The 27,143-nt window shown below is 44.3% G+C and overlaps 1 protein-coding gene across 2 annotated transcripts in view; it reads right to left on the reverse strand.

Annotated features, from left to right (window-relative positions):
* HPRT1 (hypoxanthine phosphoribosyltransferase 1) overlaps positions 1-27,143 on the reverse strand; it is a 70,303-nt gene that overhangs the window by 5,573 nt on the left and 37,587 nt on the right. For both annotated transcript variants that reach the window (XM_060183180.1, XM_007517003.3), the window contains 3 exons: positions 17,119-17,184; positions 7,456-7,473; positions 4,594-4,676 (listed from right to left, as the gene is read on the reverse strand). In XM_060183180.1, coding sequence (XP_060039163.1) covers positions 4,594-4,676; positions 7,456-7,473; positions 17,119-17,184 — 167 coding nt within the window. The remainder of the gene's footprint in view (positions 1-4,593; positions 4,677-7,455; positions 7,474-17,118; positions 17,185-27,143) is intronic.

Genomic DNA, 27,143 nt, shown 5'->3' on the forward strand with positions numbered 1-27,143 from the left:
ATGGTTTCACTCCTACATGGAATCTAGATAGAAATGATACACATAAACTTGGGGGGGGAGGGAGCAAATTGTTTTTACAACTTATGAGAACTCTGGTGTCATCTCTGGGAGGTGGAGGTGCGGAACTGTACCCTGTAATCTTAGAATATTATAATCTATCTTTAATCACAAATTAAAAATGGAAAAAATAATAAAGACACCATATAGAATGGGGGATAAAAGGCTAAAAATCAAAAGATATAAAGAACTCACTAAACATAGCAAAAAAAAGAAAACATTAAGGTTCTGAGGACCAACAGATATGAAAAAAAAGACTGAGAATCAATACTTATCAGAGAAATGCACAAAAAGCCAACAATGAGATGTCACTTTACACATTAGCAAGGACAGAAACAAGTGTTGGCAAGAATATGGGGGGGAAGGAGGAACCCTTCTACGCTGCTGGTGGGGATGGAAATTAGTCCAACTCCTGTGGGAAACAGTCTAGAGATTTCTCAAAACATTGGCAATAGACTTTTCCTATGACTCAGATAGACTCTTCTAGATAAAACACCTACCCAAAGGAACCAAAACATCCATCCAAAGAGATCTATAAACATCTATGTTCATAGCAGCACAATTTGTAATAGCCCAAACTTGGAAGCAACTCAGATGCCCACTGACAGATCAGTAGCTGAGAAAGTTGTGATATATATATACACACACACACACACACACATACATACATACATACAGTGGAATACTATTTGGTTGTCAAAAAAGGCAAGTCACATCCTGTTTCATCTTGGATGGAACCTGAAGAAATCATGTTAATCGCAATGAGCCAAAAAGAGAAGGTCAAATACCAGATGATCTCACTTATAGGTGGAACTTAAACAAGGACAGAAAGGGAAAACACAAGGTGAAACTTGGACTGGGGGAAGTCGGGCAGTAGCACAGCAGGTTAAGAGCACGTGGTGCGAAGTGCAAGGACCGGCATAAGGATCCTGGATGGAGCCCCCGGCTCCCCACCTGCAGCAGAGTCGCTTCACAGCAGTGAAGCAGGTCTGCAGGTGTCTATCTTTCTCTCCCCCTGTCTTCCCTCCTCTCTCCATTTCTCTCTGTCCTATCCAACAACAACGACAACATCAATAATAACTACAACAATAATAAAAAAACAACAAAGGCAACAAAGGGGAAAAATAAAAAAAACTTGGACTGGGTGTGTTGTATTACACCAAAGCAGAGGACTGAGCAGGGAGCAGAGGAGAGTGTGCTGGAGCCACAGCGCATGATGATGAAAATGGACTTAAGTTGGAGGTGAGAGTTTTGCAGACACCTACTGTGCAGAGGGAGATGAGAAACTATACTGTGAACCATTAACCTCTCAATAAAATAATTCGAAAAAAGCATAGCAGGCTGAGGAAAGAAAATATTAGAATATCTGCTTACGATGCTCTCATTCTCTAGAAGTTTCTCACCCTGAATTTCATATGTTTATATAAATGTGTTATTGAAATAACACAACTATAAAGTATATACATATAGAGCAGTTATAAATATTGGATTGTCAGAAATGTCATGATGTATATTTTTTTCTATGCAAAACTACGTTCTGACTTTTCTAACAAACCAATAGCACTTCTCACTGCAGGTTTATTTTTTTATTTTTATTTATAAAAAGGAACACTGACAAAAACCACAGGATAACAGGGGTACAACTCCACACAACTCCCACCACCAGAACTCCGTATCCCATCCCCTCCCCTGATAGCCACCTTATTTTTTATCCCTCTGGGAGTATGGACCCAGGGTCATTATGGGGTGCAGAAGGTGGAAGGTCTGGCTTCTGTAATTGCTTCCCTGCTGAACATGGGTGTTAGCAGGTCGATCCATACTCCTAGCCTATCTCTCTCTTTCCCTAGTGGGGCAGGGCTCTGGATGGGGTTTACAGCTAATAATATTTATACACCTTTCCCATATTAGGGAGCTATTCTCTTTCCTGATCCAGTTTTTTGGTCCTTTTCCCAGCCATGACATCATCTCCCCAGATAATACTTGGATCCACCTGCATATCAGATGTCAGGCTCAGAAAAAAAAAAATAGCACAGTCATGGGCTCTTTGGAATATAACTGAAATAGGCCTACTAGCTATCTACAAAATGTAGATGTCCCAACTCTTCATCTGAACTATTCCAGCCTTTAGACTTACTATAGTTTTTTAAAGGACCTGCAATTGATAAGACAGTTATTTTTCAAAAGAGTACAAAGACATGCATTAAAATGTCCTAAGGTATGGGCAGGGGAGATAGCATAGTGGTTATGCAAAGAGAGTCTCATGCCTGAGGCTCCAAAGACCCAGATTCAAACATCCCACCCCACCCCACCCCACCCCACCAGCACAAGCCAAAAGTGAGCAGTGCTCTGGTAAAAAAAAAAAAAAATGCTGGAAAAATGAGAAACATTATACATGTACAAACTAATGTTTACTGTCAACTGTAAAACATTAATCCCTCAGTAAAGAAATTAAAAAAAAATTAATTGCTATGTGGAACTAGAAATTGAATCATTCTTCTTCTAGTCCATCATGTGAGCTTTTCACATTTAGTTAGAACCACAATAGACTGAGATTAAAAAAAAAAAAAAGCTAAGAGATTTTTACCTGTGAGTGGCCTTCAAACCGTACCCTACAGAATAACTGAATGGTCCAGGAGTGGTACAGTGGATAAAGCATTAGACTCTCAATCATGAGATCCTTGGAAGCACACATACTGGAGTGATGCCTAGTATTTTCTCTTTCTCTCTCCCTCTCCCTTTCTTTTTCCCTCTCCCTCTCCTTTTCCCTCTCCCTTTCCCTCTCTCTCCCTCTCTCTCATTAATAAAATTAAAAAAAAGAATAAATGATTCTCAAGATTATAAACTGACAGACATTATATATCACATAAATTCAGGCTGATGCAAGTTAAAAATCAAGCAAATCCAAGAAGTTTATTGTGAAAATTCAGGTTCACCGAAGTTGTTGGTGGAAATGATCTGCACACACCTCCCCTTGGGAGATAAATTGGGCTCATGTGACAAGAACTGTCTGCATAAATCAGTATCGCCCCCATAAAAAAATGGGGGACAAATAGGAAAAAGTTAGATCATTATCTGGCCCTTACGCAAAATTTTCAGACAGGTCAAAGACTTAAAAATAAAGGGATGAGATTATGAAAGTCTAAACAAACAATAAAAACACAGCTGTGGATAATTCTCAACCAAAAAACACCAGGCAGTGAAGCATGAATCTGGAGCCAGTTGTCTGGGCTTAAACCTCACCTCCACAGCATACCAGCTCTGTGTCTTTGGGCAGTTCCCTATGTCTCAGGTTGCCTGTCTATTGAGGAAATAGCAGGAGGGTAGAGTGTGGGCCTTGTCCTGTGTGTGGCCCAGGTTCGAGCGTTAGCATCCCATGAGAGGTGCTAGGGCAGCAAGGAAGCTCTGGCACTGATTGCTCCCCCCCCCCCCCCCCCGCACCACAACCCCCCCATCTAAACGAAAAGATACTAAGTAACTGCCATAGAGTTGTTCGGGGAATGAAAAGATAACTGAGGATTAATACAGGTAGACTAAAGCGATATTCAAACCCCACAGAAAAGGACAGGAGGTGAGGGTGTTTTAGACGAAAGGAAGCAGACACTATAGGCTTTCAATGTGAATACAGAACAAGACGCAACCCTGCCCCACTACAGTCTGGAGTTCCAGGAACTCCAGATTTTAGGGTCCATCCCTTCCTATCACCTTCTGGGTTTTCTTTCTTCTTTCTTTCTTTTTTTTTTTTTTGAATTTTTAAAAATATTTATTTACTTATTTCCTTTTTGTTGCCCCTGTTGTTTTTATTGTTGTTGTAGTTATTACTATTGTTGTTGTTATTGATGTCGTCATTGTTGGGTAGGACAGAGAGAAATGGAGAGAGGAGGTGAAGACAGAGAAGGGGAGAGAAAGTTAGACACCTGCAGACCTGCTTCACCGCCTGTGAAGCGACTCCCCTGCAGGTCGGGAGCAGGGGACTCGAACCGGGATCCTTACTCCAGTCCTTGCGCTTTGTGCCACATGCACTTAACCCACTGTGCTACCACCCAACTCCCTTCTTTCTTCTTTCTTTCTTTTTGACCAGAGCTCTGCTCAGCTCTGGCTTATGGTGGCACCTGGGATTGAATAAGGGACCTTCAGTGCCTCAGGCATGGAAGTTTGTTTTTTTGCACATGACCATGAGACTATGTCCTCAGCCCCCTACTACCACCTTCTAACCCCACCTTAGGATCTCTGGTCTCAGTATTACAAGAAGGCCCCAAACCCTCTGTTACATTACCCAGGACAAGGTCTCTGTATTGGCATGCCAAAAAAAAAAAAAAAAAAAAATTAAGTGTTAGTAAAATCAGGCAAGGAGGTGACTACAATGGAGGGCTTTATGAAACTATTAGAGAATCGTTTACAAAGGATATTTACTGAGTCTTATTTTAGATTACTTTACTTTTGGGACAGAAAGTGACAGCTGAAAACATTCACCCTTACAAAGAAGCAATCATTTAATCCCTTTTCAAATGAAGAAATATGTCAAAATGTCTTACTTACCTCGCGACCTTCACCATCTTGGGATTATACTGCTTGACCATGGAAAGCAAGGTCTGCATTGTTTTGCCAGTGTCAATTATATCCTGAGAGAGAGAGAGAGAGAGAGAGAGAGAGAGAGAGAGAGCTGGCCTTTAAAGGACAAATCAAACCATCATAACTTTACAGGCTATATAAACATAAAATGCCAAGATCCCCATATATATCTGGAATGAGAGAGAGACAGGCACAGAGAGACAGAGAGATTCGTTTCCCAAGATCCTTTGGAACCTGGAACTCATGTGGCTCTCAGAAGCAGTAGGAATGCCAACCTTTGGAAGTGACCAAGAGGTCAACGACAGTAAACCCACGAATCTATGTACAAGTACACACCCGCCTGTCATTAGAGTTATGATGCTACCTGGTGTTACAAAGGGTACTTTGGATTTTTTTTCTCATACATTCAAGATTGTCAGATGACACTTTGAGAAACAAACTAATCCAGATCAGTAAAGTCTTACTATATAAAATGACTACATGCAAATGACGCTTTGCTGTCTTAGTAGCAAAAGTAGGACAATGTTCAAAACAAACCCAACTCTAATTGGGAAACATTTCTTAAAAACCATAACCCTCAAGTTCTTCAACAAGCCTACTCTCTACAGACCACAGAAAGCAGTCTGTTCAAGGCTGGAGACTTGTGAAAAATGCAAATTTCTGGGCTGTGGCTGACAGATTTCTGATGGCACCCAAGAAAGGTTATGGAGTTGTGAGCAATCCCTGGCTGATAGCCAGCAAGACAACAGGACCATCCGTCTTCCAGCCCTGAGAACGACATTCTACCATCAACCTGAACGAACCTGCAGAGGACCGTGAGCCACAGGTGAGCTGGAAACCCTGGTTCTGATTCAGCATGCTGAGAACCTGAGCAGAGGACTCAGCTAACCTGGACTCAGGTTCATGACCCACAGAAACTGAGGGGGAAAATGTGGGTATGGGGATAGGCAGCAATGTATCAGTTTGCATGTTACCATATGTAATGACCCAGGTTCATGCCTCTGGTCCCCACCTGCTGGGGGGCGCTTCACAAGTGGTGAAGCAGTGATGCAGGTGTCTCTGTATCTCTCTCTCTCTCCCCCCTCCTCTGGATTCCTCCATCTCTATCCATAAATAAATAAACAAACTGAAAGGAGAAACATAAACTGAAGCTTGCACTGAGCATGGTGTATTGCACCAAAGCAAAGGACTCTGGGAAAAGGACGGAAAGGGCTTTGGGGTCCTGGTGCACGATGATGAAAAGGCTCCAAGTTGGAGGTGACAGTGTTTTGCAGACACTTGCCATGGGGAGATGAGAAATTGTACCCATGTACCAGCAACTGTACTGTAATCTATTATCCCTCCCAGTGAAAAAAAAAACAAACTACAACTAATTTGAGGGGGTAAGAAAAAGAAGAATGGGAGTCGGGCGGTGGCGCAGTGGGTTTAGTGCACGTGGCGCAAAGCGCAGGGACCGGCGTAAGGATCCCGGTTCGAGCCCCTGGCTCCCCACCTGCAGGGGAGTCGCTTCACAGGCGGTGAAGCAGGTCTGCAGGTGTCTATCTTTCTCTCCCCTCTCTCTCTGTCTTCCCCTCCTCTCTCCATTTCTCTCTGTCCTATCCAACAACAAAGCAACGTCAACAATGGCAATAATAACCGCAACGAGGCTGCAACAACTAGGGCAACAAAAAGGGGGAAAAATGGCCTCCAGGAGCGGTGGATTCATGGTGCAGGCACCGAGCCCAGCAATAAGCCTGGAGGAAAAAAAAAAGAAGAAGAAGAAGAAGGCGACTCATACGTGAAGACTTAAGAGCAAACCTGCCTTAGCAGGGCTGCATCTCTCACCTGAGGGAGTCGCTAAAGCATGGCTTGCTGAGACTCACTGAGGTTTAGATTCGGTAGGTCATTTGCATTTCTTGCAAGTTCCTGGCTGATGACTTGAGCCTAGAAACCCATTTTGAAATTCACTGAACTAGAGGAAGGGAAGAGATGAACCTCTGCTCCACACAGAAGGAGCATAGAGGGGCCGGGTGGTGGCGCACCTGGTTGAGTGCACGTGTTAACAGTGCGCAAGGACTCAGGTTTGAGCCCCTGATCCCCACCTGCAGGGGGAAAGCTTCACAAGTGGTGAAGCAGGGCTGCGGGTGTCTCTCTGTCTCTCTCCCTCTCCATCACCCCCTTCCCTCTCAATTTCTGACTGTATCTACCCAACAAATAAAGATTTAAAAAAATTTTTTTAGATGTACTTAAAAAAAAAAGGAGCGTAGAGGTGACACTGTTTGTATGCATCAAATATTACCTAAGACACAATTTAAGATACACCTTTTTAAAAGGAAATATTTTTAGATATTTATTTATTTTCCCTTTTTGTTGCACCCTTTTTTACTGTTGTTGTTACTGATGTCGTTGTTGTTGGACAGGACAGAGAGAAGTGGAGAGAGGAGGGGAAGACAGAGAGGGGGAGAGAAAGATAGACACCTGCAGAACTGCTTCACCTCCTGTGAAGCGACTCCCCTACAGGTGGGGAGCCGGGAGTTCGAACCGGGATCCTTACACCGGTCCTTGCACTTTACGCCACGTGTGTGCTTAACCCGCTGCGCCACCGCCTGACCCCCAGGAAATAGTTTTTAAGTGTAAAAGAGAGAGGTAAGAAACCTATCGGAAATTTTGCCTTCATCCAGTAAAAGATAAACTGCTAAGCATTGAAACAAAAGACAAGTTTCACTCTCTTTTAACACAAGTCCACCATAAAACTGACACAAGGGACTTACTTTCCCTGGCTTACCTTTTGGACTGTTCATATTAAGTCAGAAAATCATAAACACTATAGTAAAAGCATGGAGAACTTACTTCAACAATCAAGACGTTCTAGAAGAAAAAGAAAGGCAAATTAGTACAAGGAAATCAACCAGTGTTTCTAATCATAACTCAAATCACATCATAACAAACTCTAAGAAATTATTCTAAGAAATTCTTGTTTCACGATACTTTACCAAGCCCAGCTTTAAACAAGCTGGCTATCTGCTGGGGTTTGGAACTCTTTCATATGACATTTTCACTGCCATGGAATTTTTTTAAAAGAAAATTTGACGCATATGTCCTTCTTCTCCTTCTTCTTTTCAGTAATTTTCATTACTTCTTTAAAGACAGGTCTGATCTTGGGCAAGTCATGAAACCTCTCTGGGTTTCAGTTTCCCATGTGTAAAAATGAGGGTCTCAGCTGAGCACACATCTTCCAGTTCTAACGGTTTCTTAACTATGATGTGTACAGTCACGCCAAAACCATGCGTTTAACTTACTAGAGGAAATCCAATTCTGAATCTTTGGTTTTTGTTTGTTTTTATTAGGCTGAATTGACCTGCATTTTCTGGATGTGTTCATATTCTTAGACATTAAGTTAAAAAAAAAACAGTGCTTCTTCCTGCCACTATACATTTCTATTCCCAATTATTCTTTTTTTTTTTCAATTTTCTTTCTTTATTTATAGGACAGAGACAACCAGAAATCGAAAGGGAAGGGAATGATAGGGAGAGACACAGAGACGCCTGCAGTACTGCTTTACCACTCACAAAGCTTTCCCTCTGCAGGTGGGGACTGGGGGTTTGAACCTGGGTCCTTGCACATTGTAACACGTGTGCTCAACCAGGTGCGCCACCACCCGGCCCCCTATTTTTTCAATATAATTTATTTACTTGTTTGTTTTAGATAGAGACAGAGAAATTGAGAAGGGAAGGGGGAGACAGAGAAAAAGAGCTACCAGCTAGGGGGCCAGGCGGTGGCACACTTGGTTAAGCGCACACACTGCAGTGCACAAGGACCCAGGTTCAAGCCCCTGGTTCCCATCTGCAGGGGGAAGGCTTCATGAGTCGTGAAGCAGGGCTGCAGATGTCTCTCTGTCTCTATCCCTATGTCCCCCTCCCCTCTCAATTTCTGTCTGTCTCTACCCAAAAATAAATTTAAAAAAAAAAAAAGAGAGCTACCAGCAACACTGCTTCACCACTTTGGGAAGTTTCCCCTGCAGGTGGGACTAGGGCTTTGAATGTGGGTCCTTCTGTACTGTAATGCAGCCTGTGCCACCGCCACCTGCTCCCCTTTTTACTATTTTTAAAATTTTATTTAATTTATTTTTTTAATTTTGAAAATATTTTATTTTTGAGAGAGAGAGAGGGAGGGATGGAGGGAGAAGAAGGAAAGGAAGAGGGTGAGGGTGAGGGTGAGGATGAGGGTGAGGGTGAGGGAGGGAGAGGAGGGGGAGGGGAGGGGGAGGGAGGGAGAAGGAGAGGGAGAGGGAGAGGGAGAGGGAGAGGGGGAGCCCGAGCCCAAAGCACTGCTCAGCTCTGGCTTATGATGGCACGGGAGACTTTGGAGCCCCAGGCATGAGTCTCATTGCATAACCATTATGCTATCTCCCCAGCCCTGTTTTTGATTTTTTTAATTACCTTTATTTATTTATTGGATAGAAACAGCCAGAAACCGAGAGGGAAGGGAGAGACAGAGAAGAGAGAGAGACACCTGTAGCCCTGCTTCACCACTTGCAAGCTTTCTCCCTGCAGGTGGGCTCAAACCTGGGTCCTTGTACGTGGTAACATGTGCACCACCACCCAGCTCCCCCCCTTTTTTTTCTTTGCCCAGTTTCTATCTCCTATGACTGCAGAAAACACGGCCTAACAATTACTCTCAAGGTAGAGAAGAGTATTGTTTGGTGTTTTTTGCTTGTTTGTTTGTTTGTGGAGCTCAGACGTCTCCTGTTTGATTTCACTGCTCTTAGATCACTTAGAGATGAGGAGACAGCACAGTACTGGCCTCCCCCTGCCCATGCTGCAGCTCTCCCATGTGGTCCTGGGGCTCTCACCTGGGTCACATACATGGCAAAGCATTTGAGCCACCTGGTGAGTTAGCTTCCAGCCTCCCTTATCCACTTTATGTTAGTTCTAGAGATGAGGCGGCAGGTCACATACTGGTCTGCATCCTTGCCATAGGAAAATCTGCTATAATTTTGTTGTCGTTCTTATTTCTCTGTCACAGACTTAGAGCATCAGAATTAGAATGCTCTGGATACACTTCTAAGTCCCTGCTTATACCATGGTAGGTAGGGCACATGACATGTACTGGATTGCAATAAAGACATTTAAGGGGCCAGGGAGGTGACTCAGCATAAGACTTGCTGAGCTCCCTGAAGTCCCAGGTTCAATCTCCAGCGCCACCATATGCCAGTGCTGAGCAGTTTTCTGGTCATTTCTCTCTTTCTCCCCCCCCCCCACACACATATGCGCACCTGCTTTCTCTCACTTAAAAAACATACCATCAATATTTTAAAATACCAGAACTTTAAAAGAAGTCTTGCCTTGTTTAGTGTATAATTTGGCATCTACTTCACAATGTATATGTTACTGCCATAGCTCATGGTATTTACAAGCACACATATTAAGAACTAGTCCTCACATTTTTCTTACTGAATAGATATGGACATAAAAGTATGGAGAATTGGGCCAGCAAAAGAGCTCACTCGGATAGGCCAATGCTCTGCCATGTGTAATACCCAGGTTCAAGCTCAGCTCCCACCACATCAAAGGAAGCTTTCACTCTTTCTCTACCTTTTTGTTTTTGCCTCAGTCTTTCTATCTGTCTGTCTATCTATCTATCTATCAACCTATCTGAAAAAGTCATCCTAGAGCAGGTAATGAAAAAGTAATAATGACAACAGTCACAGTAATAATAATAATAATAATAATTTGCAGAATCACTGTTCTGGGTATTAAAGGGAAATCTGAAATTCAGATTCAACAAGTTGAACTCCAAGATAAGGAGACAGCATAGTGAATATGCAAAAAGTCTCTCCTGCCTGAGGCATCAAAGGTCCCACTTTCAATCTCCAGCACCACCACAAAGTAGAGTTCAGCAGTACTCTGGTTAGGAAGGGAGGGAGGGGAGGAGGAAGGAAGGAAACAGGCTGGACAGTGATGACCTAGTTAAGTGCACGTTATCATGTGCAGGGACCTGGGTTCAAGCACCCACTCCCCACCTATGGGAGGAAAGCTTCAAGCAGTGAAAAATGTCTACAGGAGTCTCTCTCTTCCTCACTCCCCCACTCTCAATTTATCTCTGTCCTATCAAATTAAATATAGCTCCAAAATATCCTTTAAAAAGCCTTTAAGATAAATCTTGAAGTAATTTCTCAGTGGGGGGTTGGGGATGGGGGGGGAGCAAGATCTCCTGAACGCCAGACAGGTCCACGTGAAGGGTAGCGGGAACGAGCCCACAGCAACTGCTAAGTGCCACTCCTCTGTCACTCTGGCCCATCCTCTGGGGACCAGCTACCAAGATAACTGCAGCCTATGGAAAGTGCGCTTTACAGACAGGAAGAAATGGCTCTGAACTTGCAATAAGCTCAAGAAAATGCAAGATCCAAAAGCATGGGGCAATTCAAAGGCACCCAACAAATGAGTAATATAATTAATATTTCCCCAATCTATGAAGACATAGTAATTCTACTGCAAATACATTAATACACCTAAGGAGAATATATATATATACTGTTCAAATGAATGCCAGGACTAGAGAGAGCTGTGCTGTTTTGCCATGTACGCGGCCCAGGCTAGCGCCCCCTGGTGCCCAAAGGATGCTTGGGCACTATGGTATCTTTCCCATGCTCTGTCATCTCTGAGGCTTCATTGCACCAGGCTGACTTATTCAGAAGCAAACACACACACACACACACACACACACACACACACACACACACACACACACACACACACACACACACACACTTGTAAAGCTTCCCCCCTGCAGGTGGGGACCAGGGACTTGAACCTGGGTCCTTGCACACTATAGTGTGTGTGTGCTCAATCAGGCATGCCACCACCTGGCCCCCCTCCATTTTACTACATCCTTGCTGAAATGAAAAAAAAAGGTGGCTTGGGAGTTGGGCGGTAGCGCAGCGGGTTAAGTGCAGGTGGCAGAAAGCATAAGGATCCTGGTTCAAGCCCCCGGCTCCCCACCTGCAGGGGAGTCGCTTCACAAGCGGTAAAGCGGGTCTGCAGGTGTCTATCTTTCTCTCCTCTCTCCATTTCTCTGTCCTATCCAACAATGACATCAATAACAACAATAAAAAAAAATCCTTTCTTAAAAAAAAAAAAAGAAAAAAGGTGGCTCAAAGGTTCAATGATTTGCCTAAAGTCATCAAATAGCCAAGTGGTAGATTTTTTTTTTTAATCTGGTGTCTTTACTGAGTGTCTTTTTGAACCCTAAGACAGCAGGAACCTCACATCTTCACTATAGAGCCCCTACTTCCCCCAGTCCTGGAACCCTTGGATAGGGCCCACTTTCCCGTATGCATCTCCCAATCCAAACCAAATAACATTGCATCTGCCGATCACAACCTAACCAAAGCAACGATTGCTACCTCAACATGCTTCACCTCAGAATGTATCCAGAGACTTCACGTGTGGAATGACAACCCTTCAGCTTCATTACTCGGGTGAGACCTTTCCTTTAATAGTACACTCTAATTTCATCTCAGGTAGTTCACTTTCTAACAAAGTCCCATAACCTAGATATACACCAGTTTCTGTGAGAGAGAGCTTATGTGCACACGTATCCATAAACTACTGCAAAATATATACCTGAAAGCAGGACTACACTAGAGTTTGCAGTGAGTACCTCCCTAACACTTCCTCTCCACTATTCCAAGCTTGGGATATATGATTGCTCAACAAATTGTTTGGCTTCATATGTTAACTCTGTTTTCAATCACCAGGTTCCAGATGCCACCAGGATGCTGGCTAGGCTTCCCTGGATTGAAGACCCCACCAATGTGTCCTGGAGCTCAGCTTCCCCAGAGTCACACCCTACTAGGGAAAGAGAAAGGCAGACTGGGGGTATGGACCGACCAGTCAACGCCCATGTTCAGCGGGGAAGCAATTACAGAAGCCAGACCTTCTACCTTCTGCATCCCTCAACGACCCTGGGTCCATGCTCCCAGAGGGATAGAGAATGGGAAAGCTATCAGGGGAGGGGGTGGGTTATGGGGATTGGGTGTTGGGAATTGTGTGGAGTTGTACCCCTCCTACCTTATGCTTTTGTTCACTAATCCTTTCTTAAATAAAAAATTTTAAAAAAAAATTATTCCCTTTTGATGCCCTTGTTGTTTTATTGTTGTAGTTATTATTGTTGTTGTTGTCGTTGTTGGATAGAACAGAGAGGAATGGAGAGAGATGGGGAAGACAGAGAGGGGGAGAGAAAGATAAGACACCTGAAGACCTGCTTCACCGCCTGTGAAGTGACTCCCCTGCAGGTGGGGAGCCAGGAGCTGAAACCGGGATCCTTATGCCGGTCCTTGCACTTTGCGCCACCTGCGCTTAACTCGCTGCGCTACCACCTGACTCCTCAAGTGGTAGATTTTTTTTTTTTTTAATATTTATTTTTATTTATTTATTCCCTTTTGTTGCCCTTGTTGTAGTTATTATTGTTGTTGTCGTTGTTGGATAGGACAGAGAGAAATGGAGAGAGGAGGGGAAGACAGAGAGGAGGAGAGAAAGATAGACACCTGCAGACCTGCTTCACCGCCTGTGAAGCGACTCCCCTGCAGGTGGGGAGCCGGGGTTTGAACCGGGATTCTTATGCCGGTCCTTGTGCTTTGCGCCACCTGCGCTTAACCCGTTGTGCTATAGCCCAACTCCCTCAAGTGGTAGATTTTAAAGGCACTTTTAGGATCCAAAGTTCTTTTTTAAAAAAAAAAAAAAAAAAAAACATGCTGGTCTTTGTTTTTTATTTTTTTATTTTTTTAATATTTAATTTTTTTCCCTTTTGTTGCCCTTGTTGTGGTTATTGATATCATCGTTGTTGGCTAGGACAGAGAGAAATGGGGAGAGGAGGGGAAGACAGAGAGGGGGAGAGAAAGATAGACACCTGCAGACCTGCTTCACCGCCTGTGAAGTGACTCCCCTGCAGGTGGGGAGCCGGAGGCTTGAACCAGGATCCTTCTGCCGGTCCTTGCGCTTTCCGCCACATGCGCTTAACCTGCTGCGCTACCGCCCGACTCCCTGTTTTTTATTTTTAAGGTATTTTATTTTGTTTATTTATTTATTTATTTATTTATTTTTGAGAGACAGAAAGACACAGAGAAACACCAGAGCACTTGGCTCAGCTCTGGCTTATAGTGGTGCGGGGGACTGAACTTGGCACTTTGGAGCCTCAGGCATGACAGTCTCTTTGCATAACCACTATGCTATCTACCCCCACCCTGGGTGCAAAGTTCTTATTACCAACCACTACCTAGGAAAAAAGAGGAAAATATTGACATAAATGTAGATTTGCACACATAGTGTCCCCCAAAAGATAAAATAAAATAAAGATCTAAATAAGCTATAATATCAAGAAATAACTTCACCCCATGTATGTGTTTTGACCCCCCCCCCCATAATAAATATGATTTACTGTGACTACCACGAAAAGAAAGTTATTTTGGAAATGGAGAGCTTTCAAGATCACAGAGCTACTTAGTGAAACAGAGCCAGTCATTGAGAAAGACATGGTCAAATGGAATCACAGAAGGCTTTGAAGGCTCAGCCCCTTCCAGCGGTAAGAACTGATTATGGGAGTAAGAGCTTCCGGTGACTTCTAGCTTTGGGCAAAGCATGCTGAAAGGGGAGGGGACAGGTCTGGCAGTGGTGTTCAAGAGGGACTGGAAAGGGAGTCAGCAAAGTCCAGCTTTGCCTTTGGATGTTTTTTCAAAAGATACAAAGGAGGACAACATGTCTCTGACCTGGGACCAACAAGTTTTACATACTTGGAACACAAGTTGATTTCCTTGTGTGATACTCAGCCATTATTCTGCGGACATTCAAATCGAAAAGCCCGAAGGACACTTTGACATCGGACAGACCTGAACTCAGATTCAAGATCACCCACTTCCTAGCCTGATGACCCTGACCAAGTCCTTCAAGCTAGCACGCAGAGCCTTAAGTTTCCTGAGCTGTAAAATGAGAATAGTTAGATGTACCTTGATGGAGTGTTCTGAAACTATTATAAAAAGGATGTCTTTTGGGCGGAGGGTAGATAGCATAATGGTTATACAAACAGACTCTCATGACTGAGGCTCCAAAGTCCCAGGTTCAATCCCCCGCACCACCATAAGCCAGAACTAAACAGTGCTCTGGTTAAAAAATAAAATAAAAAATTAAAAAAATGATGTCTTTAATTTGGCCCAGTATCGATAAATTAAAAATGTAAACCCAGAGTCTAAAAACCGTAGTATCCCTTCATTTGCCACTGGTCACTCAAATCATTTCAGTGTACCAGTAGAATCACATTCAAATATATGAATAGTGGTGTTATTTCAACATGTCTATGATGGAAAAATAGTGAAGTATTAAAAAAACTATTCAAAGGGGGGTTGGGCAGTAGCACAGCAGGTTAAGCACACATGGCAGAAAGCGCAAGGACCGGCGGAAGGATCCTGGTTCGAGCCCCTAGCTCCCCACCTGCAGGGGAGTCACTTCACAAGCGGTGAAGCAGGTCTGCAGGTTATCTTATCTTTCTCTCCCCCCTGTCTTCTACTCTCTCCATTTCTCTGTCCTTCCCAACAACAACATCAATAACAATAATAATAGCCACAACAATGATAAAACAACCAGGACAACAAAAGGGGGAGGGGAATAGCCTCCAGGAGCAGTGGATTCATGGTGCAGGCACTGAGCCCCAGCAATAACCCTGGAGGCAAAAAAAAAAAAAAAACTATTCAAGATTTTTAAAATAAGTGTATGTGTGAATATCACTGAGTATTCTCAGGTGTCAGAGACCACTGTTGAGAGCTCAGTAGGCTTTACCTTAACTCTCTTCACCTGGGAGTGGTTGCCATATCATTCCTACACTTCACAGTGTACAGAGGGGTTAAATAACCTGCCCAGGGCACAGAGTTAGCGAGTACTCAGTCAGCCTTTTTAAAAAATATTTATTTATTATTTATTCCCTTTTGTTGCCCTTGTTGTTTTATTGTTGTAGTTATGATCGATGTCATTGTTGTTGAATAGAACAGAGAGAAATGGAGAGAGGAGGGGAAGACAGAGAGGGGGAGAGAAAGATAAGACACCTGCAGACCTGCTTCACCGCTTGTGAAGTGACTCCCCTGCAGGTGGGGAGCCGGGGGCTCGAACCGGGATCCTTACCCCGGTCCTTGCGCTTTGCGACACGTGCGCTTAACCCGCTGCACTACCGCTCAGTCAGCCTTTGAATCAAAGATGTCAGCCACCACGTCAATACGGTTTCTCTACCTTTCTGGAAATAATGTGTGTGGGTTCAGTCCCCTGCCCCACCATAAGCCAGAGCTGAGCAGTGCTTTGGTCTCTCTCTGTATCTCTCATTACAGATAATAAAGACAAATTGCTCTAAGAAAGAAATACTTGTTTTTAATTTCTTTATTGGGGGATTAGTGTTTTACATTCGACAGTAAATACACTAGTTTGGACCAGCATAACATTTCTCAGTTTTCCACATAACAATACAACCCCCACAAAAGAAATACTTTTTAAAACGAAGATTGTCCTTCCTCCTATATGTCCACATCCATGCATTATAAATAATTTCGTGTTTGTTTTGGGGGGCACTGGGGCCTCACACATGTGTGATTCCACTGCCCCTAAGCTGTCTTTATTTTTACTCTTATTATTTTTTTATTTATTAGAGATAGCCAGAAATCAAGAGGGTAAGGGGAGACAGAGAGACAAGACACCTGCAGCACTGCTTCACCACTTGTAAAGCCCCCAGTGGGGACTGAGGGCTCGAACCTGGGCTCTTGTACATTGTAACACGCGCGCTCAACCAGGTACGCCACCACCTGGCCCCCCTGAGCTGTCTTTTTCATTCTTCTTATTTCAGACACAGAGGGAGAGAGAAACAGAGAAGGCGAGGAGAGACACCACACCACTTCTCCACCATCTGTTAAACTGCCCCCGCAGCCATCCATGGTGTTCCCACATGGTGCCGGGGTTCGAATCCAGGTCCCCATGAATGGTTAGGTGTGTGCTCCACTAGGTGAGCTCTCTCTTTCTGCCATCATATATATATATATATGGATCCCAATTAGATCCCACAGAGGCAGGGAGCGGTGCTTGGCAATATGGACTTTAATGTCTAATGTGAGATTCCTCTGCCTCAGAGTGCTGAGCTGGTGTAGTGACTCTGCACATGGACTCTGAGGCAGACAGAGCTTCAGGTTCAAACCCCATTCTCATCAGAAGACAGTGGCTCAACCCTGAGGGGAAAAAAAGATTTCTCTGCCTCTTTGCTGGATGACCTTTGCTGGATGAGTTCGCTCGCTCCTTCCTTCCTTCCTTCCTTCCTTCCTTCCTTCCTTCCTTCCTTCTTCTTTCTTTCCTTTTAATGTATTTTGTTTCTAAGAGTTAAAGGACCCTGTTCAAGTGCAGCCATAACTGTGCAAGCATCCATTAATGACGGATGGAAAGTGCAACGTTCATGACGCCGGGAATGGAGAATTCCCTGCAAGATACATACCTTTCCAGTTAAAGTCGAAAGATCGTCTCCACCAATGACTTTTATGTCCCCTGTTGACTGGTCATTCTAAAGGGGGAGGGGGGAGAGATACAAATCAATATGCATATCCTCGTGTGTACACACACTTCGAATCAGCAAACGTGAACTAGAAGCTTTAAGAAGTTAGCTAATGGAATAGCATTATGATCATCACAATGAAATAAATGGTAAATTATGCTGCAAGAAATGAATGACCAGGTAATTTGCGACTAGAGATTAGTACCAATTAAAAAGTCCTAACAGCCTAGCACCGATCTGATGATTTCAGAGTCGGACACACGTCATTCCAAATGGGCAGTATTTCTGAACCATAACGGAAGTGAGTGGCATGGCAGGTTGGCAGGTGTCTGGTTCTGGCCCTGGATCACTTTCACGTGTCAAACAAGCTGTAGCGTTTGGTCTTAACGTTAAATTTCTACAGCACAGTTAGCTCTCAAATTATTCCCATTTGAACATCTGAGTCAGGCTCAGGTCATGTTCAGTAGAGTCTGGAAAACCAGGTCTGATTAGTAGTCCTATAAGGGGGTACCTCTTAGACCCCAGTTTTATTTTATCACAGACTCCAAAAGAAACCCTCTAAGAGGAGATTGAAAGGGGGGACCATCCACACCCACTGCAGCTGGTGGTGATAATGACCCCAATTTGGCTGTGCCTGATTCAAGACAGAAAACTGGGGGAAAAGAGCAAATGAAAAGAGTTTACAGTCGCCCTAGCAGAGAACAAGCTAGATCGTCATGCGACCGCAGTTACGACAGTCCTGCAGCAGCACAGGACTAAAGAGATTCTAAGGGACAGAATCAGGCCCAGAAACACATGAGGATTTAGTAAGTGATCAAAGATGGCATTGTAAGTCAGTAAGGACAAGATGAATTATTCAATAAATGGTGTTTGATAAACTAGTCACCCATTCAGGAACACAAAATAAAGTATGACCCCTACCTCATATCATACACAAAAATAAAGTCCAGATGGATTAAAATCTAAACATAAAAAATAAAGCCATAAACAGACTGGAAGGAAAGGTAGGCTAGGTTTCCATTTGTCAAAACCTAGGCACGACATCATTCTCCACTGAAAGAAAACTGTTGTTAGCATCTTGTTAAACCCAGAGGCCCCCCCCCAACAATAAGAGCCCAATAGGAAATTGGGGAGGGAAAAAAAAGATAAAAGGAAGCAATTCACAGATGACATGACACAGCATATACAATGATAACTGAGAAACAGAAAGGTAAACGTGATTCGACTATTCCCCCATTCACACTGGCCACACTTAATCCCAGTGATGATGCTGGCAAATGTGAGAAGGGAAAGGACTCTTACTGGTGAGAATATAAATCCATACGACCTCTTTCAGAAAGGCTCTAGTAATATCCTTAAAATAGCAAATATATCCCAGGCTCAAGCCCCTACTTCCCTCCTGCAGGAGGGAAACATCACAAGCAGTAAAGCAGGTCTACAGGTCTCTCTCTCTCTCCCTCTCCCTCTCCCTCTCCCTCTCCCTCTCCCTCTCCCTCAATTTCTCTATCCTATCAAAAGAAAATAGAAAATAGAAAGGAGTAAATGTTGGAAGCAGTGGATCTGTAGTGACAGCACCAAGTCCCAGTGATAACCCTGGTGGCTATGGGTGTGTGGGGGGGAGAGGAAGGGAGAGAGGGAGGAAGGGAGAGGGAGAGGGAGAGAGAAGGAGAGAAAGGGAGGGAGGGAGAGGAAGGGAGAGAGAGGGAGAGGGAGGGAGGGAGAGGGAGGGAGGGAGAGAGAGGGAGAGGAAGGGAGGGAGAGGGAGAGGAAGGGAGGGAGAGAAAGGGAGGGAGAGGGAGGGAGAGGGAGAGAAAGGGAGGGAGGGAGAATTAGAGAATTTTTTAAGTTTATTTTTTATTTTTATTTATTATTGGATACAGACAGAAATTGAGAGGGGAAAGAGACAGAGAGACACCTGCAGCCCTGCTTCACCACTTAGGAAGTTTCCCCCCTGCAGGTGGGGACCAGGGGCTCGAACCTGAGTCCCTTATATATTCTTTTCCAGACTTGTGTCTCTTTAGGTTTTTTTTTTTCATTTTGACTAGTGATTTACATGATTCTAACATAACAGGGTATAGTTTCACACTGCCCCCCACCACCAAAGTTCTGTGCCCCCACTCTCCCAAGGATACCCATCGTGGTTCTCACAAAATCTTAAGAGACAGGTTGGCTACTTTTTTTTTTTTTTTTTTGCAAGTTAGAGACAAGATATGATTTAACAGGAAACTTTAAAATAAGGTCATACTCACACTGTAATGCCATGCAGGTGTTTGTTGTTGTTTTAATTTAACTATTTGTTTTTCATGTGTAAGAAAAAGACCAGAACACTGTAGTGAGAGTGGAGACAGAAAAATTTTATATATTTCTGTTTTACTATAGGCAATGTCCACATTCTACAGTGTTGTTTATAGAAGACAGCAACAGCCTAAACCATTCAGAGTTGCGAACAACATTTAAGGTGTAAGCAGGGCTTAGCCAAATAACTCTTGTACATTGATTCTCACTGTAAGGAAATGACAGATATCCCCTCTGCGATCTAACCAGAAAACCCAGAGTTCCGAGCAGAGTGTAAATAGAAGCAAGGTCTATGCAAAGCTCAAAGCTTGAAAAGAAACACTTAAAATGATTTCCACCGGCAATGAAGTTAAATACCGCCATCGTGTGTAGAAACTTGGTATTGCAGTGCAACTTCTCTGATCCTTTTCATGATTAAGGCAGAAAGGGGCGAAAATTCAAATGTGGGAACAAGGAAAAGCCCTTTTGATCCAAAGACTGTGGGTGAGAGGGTAGCAGACGACTCCAAGCATAGAGGACACTCTTGCTCTAGCTCTACCAGCATCTAAATACCCATATTCATGCTCACCCCAAGGTTTATACTTTTGAAAAAATATTACTGTTTTTTTTTTATTTTCCCTTTTGTTGTCCTTGTTTTTTTCATTGTTGTGGTTATTATTGTTGTTATTGATGTTGTTGTATAGGACAGAAAGAAATGGAGAGAGGAGGGGAAGACAGAGGGGGAGAGAAAGATAGACACCTGCAGACCTGCTTCACCACCTGTGAAGCGACTCCCCTATAGGTGGGGAGCCGGGGGCTTGAACTGGGATACTTACACAGGTCCTTGTGCTTGGCAAGAAAGAAAGAAATTGAGAGGGGAAGGGGAGAGAGACAGAGACAGAGACCAACCTGCAGACCTGCTTGACCACTTGAGAAGCTTCTCCCCTGCCAGTAGGGAGCTGGGGCTCAAATTCATGCACATGGTAACCTGTGCTCTCAGTGGGGTGTGCCACCAGCCCACCTAGTTCTGCAAACAGCCTTTGAATTCTGGAGATTTGACTGTTACAAGAATGAGACTTGAGACCAGAGCACCACTCAGCTCCAGGGATTGAACCTGGGGCCACAGGCATGCTATTGCTGTGACCTAACAGGGTGAACTCTCTTTCTGCTCTTTAATCAGTAATTTATTTATTCTATTCTTGCAGGGAGGGACTTACACATGTGTGATTTCACTGCTCCAGTTGACATTTCTGGAAACATATGTGTGTGTGTGTGTGTGTGTGTGTGTGTGTGTGTGTCAGAAAAGTTATAACACATTTTTGCATAGAAAAACAAGAGTGTGGGGAGTTGAGAGGTAGCGCAGCGGTTTAAGCGCACGTGGCGTGAAGCGCAAGGATCCGCATAAGGAATCTGGTTCGAAGTCCTCCAGCTCCCCACCTGCAGGGGAGTCGCTTCACAGGCGGTGAAGCAGGTCTGCAGGTGTCTATTTTTCTCTCCCCCTCTCTGTCTTCCCCTCCTCTCTCCATTTTTCTCTGTCCTATCCAACAATGACAATATCAGTAACAACAATAATAACTACAACAATAAAAACAACAAGGGCAACAAAAGGGAAAAAAATAAATAAACATAATAAAAAGGAAAAACAAGAATGTGTCATGACTTCTTTGACAGGCCAATATGTGTGGAAATAATAGTGTATATATCTCTCTTTCTCTCTCTCTCCACACACACACACACACACACACACGGAGAGATGCACAGCACCAGAATTTCTTCGCCCTGCATCTACAACTCCTTTGTGGAATGCCTAGGTTGGAGCTTAGCTTAGACAAGGCACATGCACTCTTTTCTCTGCCCCCACCCACAGCCCTTCCTTTTTCTTTTTTTAATTTTTATTTTTTATTTTTTTTTTCCTCCAGGGTTATTGCTGGGCTCGGTGCCTGCACCATGAATCCACCGCTCCTAGAGGCCAGTTTTCCCCCTATTTGTTGCCCTACTTGTTGCAGCCTCGTTGTGGTTATTATTGCCATTGTTGACGTTGCTTTGTTGTTGGATAGGACAGAGAGAAATGGAGAGAGGAGGGGAAGACAGAGAGAGAGGGGAGAGAAAGATAGACACCTGCAGACCTGCTTCACCGCCCGTGAAGCGACTCCCCTGCAGGTGGGGAGCCGGGGGCTCGAACCGGGATCCTTACGCAGGTCCCTGTGCTTTGCGCCACGTGCGCTTAACCCACTGCGCCACCGCCCGACTCCCAGCCCTTCCTTTTTCTTCTCCCTTTACCCTTCTTCCTCCCCTCCCTCCCCGCTCCTTTTCCTCCAGGGTTATTGCCAAGGCTCTGTACTGACAATACAAATCCACCGCTCCTGGAGGCCTTTTTAAAATTGTTTTATTGGATAGGACAGAGAGAAATTGAGAGAGGAGGGGGAGACAGAGAGGGAGAGCGAGCCACTTTGCAGACCTGCTTCAGCTCTCGTGAAACACCCCTGCTGCAGGTGGGGAGTGGGGGTTCAAACCCAGGTCTTCGCACATAGTACTGTGTGCGCTCAACCGGGTGTACCATCACCTTCTTTTCCGTTATTTATTATTATTATTTTAACTATTATATAAAAAGGAAACAGTGACAAGACCACAGGATAAGAGGGCTACAACTCCACACAGTTCCCACCACCACAACTCCGTAACCCCTCCCCTCCCACTCATCAGCTCTGGTTTATGCTGGGGATTGAACCTGTGGTCTTTTTACATAACCATTATGCTGTCTCCCTCACAGTATCTTTTTAAAAAATGTTTGTTTTTACCGGAGTACTGCTCAGTTCTGGCTTATGGCGCTGGTGTGTGTGTGTGGGGGGGTGGATATTGAACTTGAGACCTCTCAGAGCCTCAGGCATGAGAGTCTGTTTGCATAACCATTATGCTATTTCCCCTGTCCTTCTTTTAAGAAGCAATGTGCTCTTTTATAAGAACTCATAATTTGGCTGGGGAGGTGGAGGTGGCTCAGAGCATATACTTTGAATGCCTAAGACCCTGGGTTCGATCCCGAGTACCTCATATGATTGATTGCTCAGTGTTCTGGTCTCTCTCCACTTCCCCATTCTTCCTCCTCAAAACATCTGTTTATTAGTATACTGGTCACTTTTTTATATGGAAACCTTTTATTTTTACTTATTCATAAAACGGAAACACTGACAAGACCATAGGATAAGAAGGGTACAATTCCACACGATTCCCACCACCAGAACTAAAATAAAATGAATAAAAATAATATTTTAAGTGAGTCTGGTGGTAATTCAAAATACTTTGAATTAAATAAAATTCCCGTTGCACAAGTCATTTCAAGCACTCAACAGCTATGCATGGTTAGTGGCGCAGTGTTAGCACAGATATAGATGATATTCATCATTATAGAAAGTCCTACTTGTCAATACTTTTCTAATCAAATCAAAAATACCACTTAGCACAACGCAGTACTAAGGAAAGACTGAGGTGGTGGTGGACCTAGCTGCGTGCACACATGACACTGTACAAAGACCCATGTTCAAGCCCCTGCAGGTAAAGGCTTCACAAGTCTTGAAGTGGGACTGCAGGTGTCTCTCACCCTATCTCCCCCTTTGCTCTAAATTTACCTCTGTCTCTATCCAGGATAAATAAAAATATTTTTTAAAAAAAGGAGAAGAGAAAAGATTGAAGAGCTGAGTGCTGCATTTAATACCATTTAATCTTCAAGCACACTAGTCTCAGACCTTCCAAAGTCACTACATCCTATTTCGTACTTTTCAACACATACCTGATTTGGGATTAAGATCTGATGAAGGGAGTCGGGCAGTAGCGCAGTGGGTTAAGCGCAGGTGGCACAAAGCACAAGGACTGGCATAATGATCCTGGTTTGAGCCCCGGGCTCCCCACCTGCAGGGGAGTCCCTTCACAGGCAGTGAAGCAGGTCTGCAGGTGTCTATCTTTCTCTCCCCCTCTGTCTTCCCTTCCTGTCTCCATTTCTCTCTGTCCTATCCAACAACAACAACATCAATCATAACTACAACAATAAAACAACAAGGGCAACAAAAGGGAATAAATAATAAATAAATATTTTTTAAAAAAAGATCTGATGAAATAAAAACAATCGACAGAACCATTTTTCATGGCCTTGGATACAAAAGATGGCCAATCTGTTGGTTGAATGACTTGATTTATTTAATTTTTTAATTAACTTTATTTATTTATTTATTTATTGGCTAGAGAGACAGCCAGAAATTGAGAGGAAAGGGGGTAAGAGGGGGAGACACAGAGATACCTGCAGCACTGCTTCACCACTCATGAAGCTTTCCCCCTGCAGAGACAGAGAAATTGAGAGGGGGGAGGGGAGAGGGGAGGGGGAGAGAGAGGGAGAGGTAGAGGGAGAGGGGAGAGGGAGAGGACAGAGAGAGAGGGAGAGGGAGAGGGGAGAGGGAGAGGACAGAGAGAGAGGGAGAGGGAGAGGACAGAGAGAGAGGGAGAGGGGAGAGGGAGAGGACATAGGGAGAGGGAGAGGACATAGGGAGAGGGAGAGGGAGAGGGAGAGGGAGAGGACAGAGAGAGAGGGAGAGGGGAGAGGGAGAGGACAGAGAGAGAGGGAGAGGGAGAGGACAGAGAGAGAGGGAGAGGGAGAGGGAGAGGACAGAGGGAGAGGGAGAGGGAGAGGGAGAGGGAGAGGGAGAGGGAGAGGGAGAGGGAGAGGGAGAGGGAGAGGGAGAGAGACCTGCAACACTGCTTCACACTTGTGAAACTTTCCCCCTACAGGCAGGGACCAGAGACTCAAACACGGGTCCTTGCACACTGTAATGTGTGCGTTTAACCAGGTGTGCCATCACCCGGCCCCGATCTCTTTAATTCTTTAAAAAAAAAAAATGTGTGGTTTCATGGGAGAAAAATCTGAAATATTGCCTATATGTCCTAAGAACTGGGGTGATTTAATGAAAGCCCTGCTGCCTGACAAGGAACACAAAGTGAAAATCCACAAAGGTGGTAGTATAACCAGTTGAATGCATGTTACTATGCACAAGGTTCTGGGTTCAAGCCCCTAGTCCCCATCTGTAGGGGAAAGGTTTCACAAGTGTGAAGCAGTGTTGCAGGACTCTCTCTCTCTCTCTCTCTCTCTCTCTCTCTCCCTCCCCCCTTCCCTCTCAATTCCTCTGCTTCTGTCCAATAATCAAATAAATATAAAAGAAAATGCACAGTTGGGGGTATAGCATAACGGTTATGCAAAGAGACTTTCATGCCTGAAGCTCTCAAGTCCCAGGTTCAATCCCCCACACCGCCATAAGCCAGAGCTGAGCAGTGCTCTGGTAAAAAAAAAAAAAAAATGCACAAGAAAGTAGAAGAAATCATACTTTTTTGGTCCTAGTTCTGTTACAGTTCCATTTACACTACACACAGTCCGCACTCCTGCCCATTTATACTGTGCAGATTCTTTCTCCCACTGACAGCGATTGTCTTAATTCAGTAAGCAGAAGAAAGGCATGAGTCAGTAGGTTCACTTGGACAGAAAGATATGTAGCTAGAGAAAACGGTGGACAGACAGACAGAAGTTTATAGAAGATAGGTTTTAGACAATCTAATGGCAACATCAAAGTGACTTTTCTGGATAAAATAAAATAAAGTGAAACAAAATATCAAAGCAAGAGAAAAGAGCCAGACTTAAAAAGCATTAGCTTCTTACATGAAACTATTTAAGAAGTCATTCAGGGGTGGAGGTGGAAAGACAGGGTGGTCATAGGTTACCATGATCAAGGACCCGGGTTCAAGCCCCCCATCACCACCAGTGGGAGGGAAGCTTCACAAGTGGTGAAGTAGTGCTGCAGGTCTCTCTGTCTCTCTCTCTCTCTCCCCCCTTCCCTTCTCAATTTATCTGCCCTATCAAATTAAAAAAAATAATAAATCTTCAAAATAAGAAGTTACTCTCAAAACAGAAGCAAGCAAGCAAGCAAACAAACCTGCAGGGGGATTGCTTCACAAACAGTGAAGCAGGTCTGCAGGTGTCTATCTTTCTCTCCCGTCTTCTCCTCCTCTCTCAATTTCTCTCTGTCCTATGCAGCAACAACAATGAAAAAAAATGGCCACCAGGAGCAGTGGACTCATAGTGCAGGCACCAAACCCCAGCAGTAACCCTGGAGGCAAAACAAAACAAAACAAAACAAAAATGTTATTTGGAATCGCCAAGCAATCTCTTGTCTAGGCAGTTAGCTGTTAATATATAAGTGAATAAAACTCTTGCCTTGCTAGCCTGATGAAGAAAATGTAGCTCTCTGGGTTCGGAGTGGGTTTGCAGAGCTATGGTTACAGGAGCCAGAAGGACAAAATTAGTCAATACAGAGCCTACTCTGGTGCCTTCCAGGAAAGAGGCTAAAGAAAAGAAGTTTAGGGGGCAGGTGGTGGCACACTTGGTTAAGCATACGCACTACAGTGTGTAAGGACCTGAGGTCAAGCCCCTAGTCCTCACTTGCAGAGAGAAAGCTTCACTAATGGTGAAGCAGGGCTACAGGTGTCTCTCTGTCTCCCCCCCCACCCCTCTCAATTTCTCTCTGTATTCAATAATAATTTTTTTTTTAAAAATTAAAGCACAAGTCAGGTGCTCTGTGTTTTTTGTTGTTTTCCTATTTTTTTCCTTAATATTTATTTTCCCTTTTGTTGCCCTTGTTTTTTATTGTTGTAGTTATTGTTGTTGTTATTGATGTCGTCGTCGTTGTTGGATAGGACAGAGAGAAATGGAGAGAGGAAGGGAAGACAGAGAGGAGGAGAGAAAGACAGACAGACACCTGCAGACCTACTTCACCGCCTGTGAAGTGACTCCCCTGCAGGTGGGGAGCTGGGGGCTCAAACCGGGATCCTTACCCCGGTCCTTGCACTTGGCGCCACGTGCGCTTAGCCCGGCTGTGCTACCGCCCGACTCCCAAACTAATTTTTTTTTAAAGTGAGACTTCTGGAGGCATGGTCATGGAGTAGCAGCCGTTTCAGAGCCTGCTCCTGATAAACTGGGGGGGAGGGGCAATAAAAAAATCCCCTGAAAACTCAAAATACAACCAGGATTTCTCCAGAAACTCAGTAAGCGACATCCACCAAGTTGCAGATGCTACTCATTCTGAACTCCCTGGGCAGACGAGCTCACCAATGTGTCCCAGAACCTCACCTCCCCAGAGTCCTACCCCACTAAGACAGAAACAGACTGGGGGTATGGATCAACCTGCCAGTGACCACATCCAGTGGAGAAGCACTATCAGAAGCCAGACCTTCCACCTTCTGCAGCCTGTAAAGAATTTTGGTCCAGGGGCCAGGCGGTAGGTGGTGCAGCTGATTAAGTGCACACACCGCAGCATGCAAGGACCCAGGTTCATGTCCCTGGTTCCCACCTGCTGGGGGAAAGCTTCAGGAGCAATGAAGTAGGGTTGCAGATGTCACTCTGCTTTTCTCTCTATCTTCCCCTCCCCTCTCAATCACTATCTGACTCTATCCAAAAATAAAGTCTTTTTTTGGAGAAAAAAAAAAAAAAAGAGTTTTGGTCCATACTTCCGAGGGATCTGAACTCCAATTCCATCAGGACCCAGAGAAAAGAGAGAGAGAGAGGAGACACTCAGAAGTAGTTGTGACTTAGAAAGGAAGATATGGCAGGACCACAGGGAAAAAATGGGCAATATAGACAAGGCAGGAGGAGATAGCATAATGGT

The sequence above is a fragment of the Erinaceus europaeus genome, chromosome X, assembly GCF_950295315.1.
Source record: "Erinaceus europaeus chromosome X, mEriEur2.1, whole genome shotgun sequence".
Classification (NCBI taxonomy): domain Eukaryota; kingdom Metazoa; phylum Chordata; class Mammalia; order Eulipotyphla; family Erinaceidae; genus Erinaceus; species Erinaceus europaeus.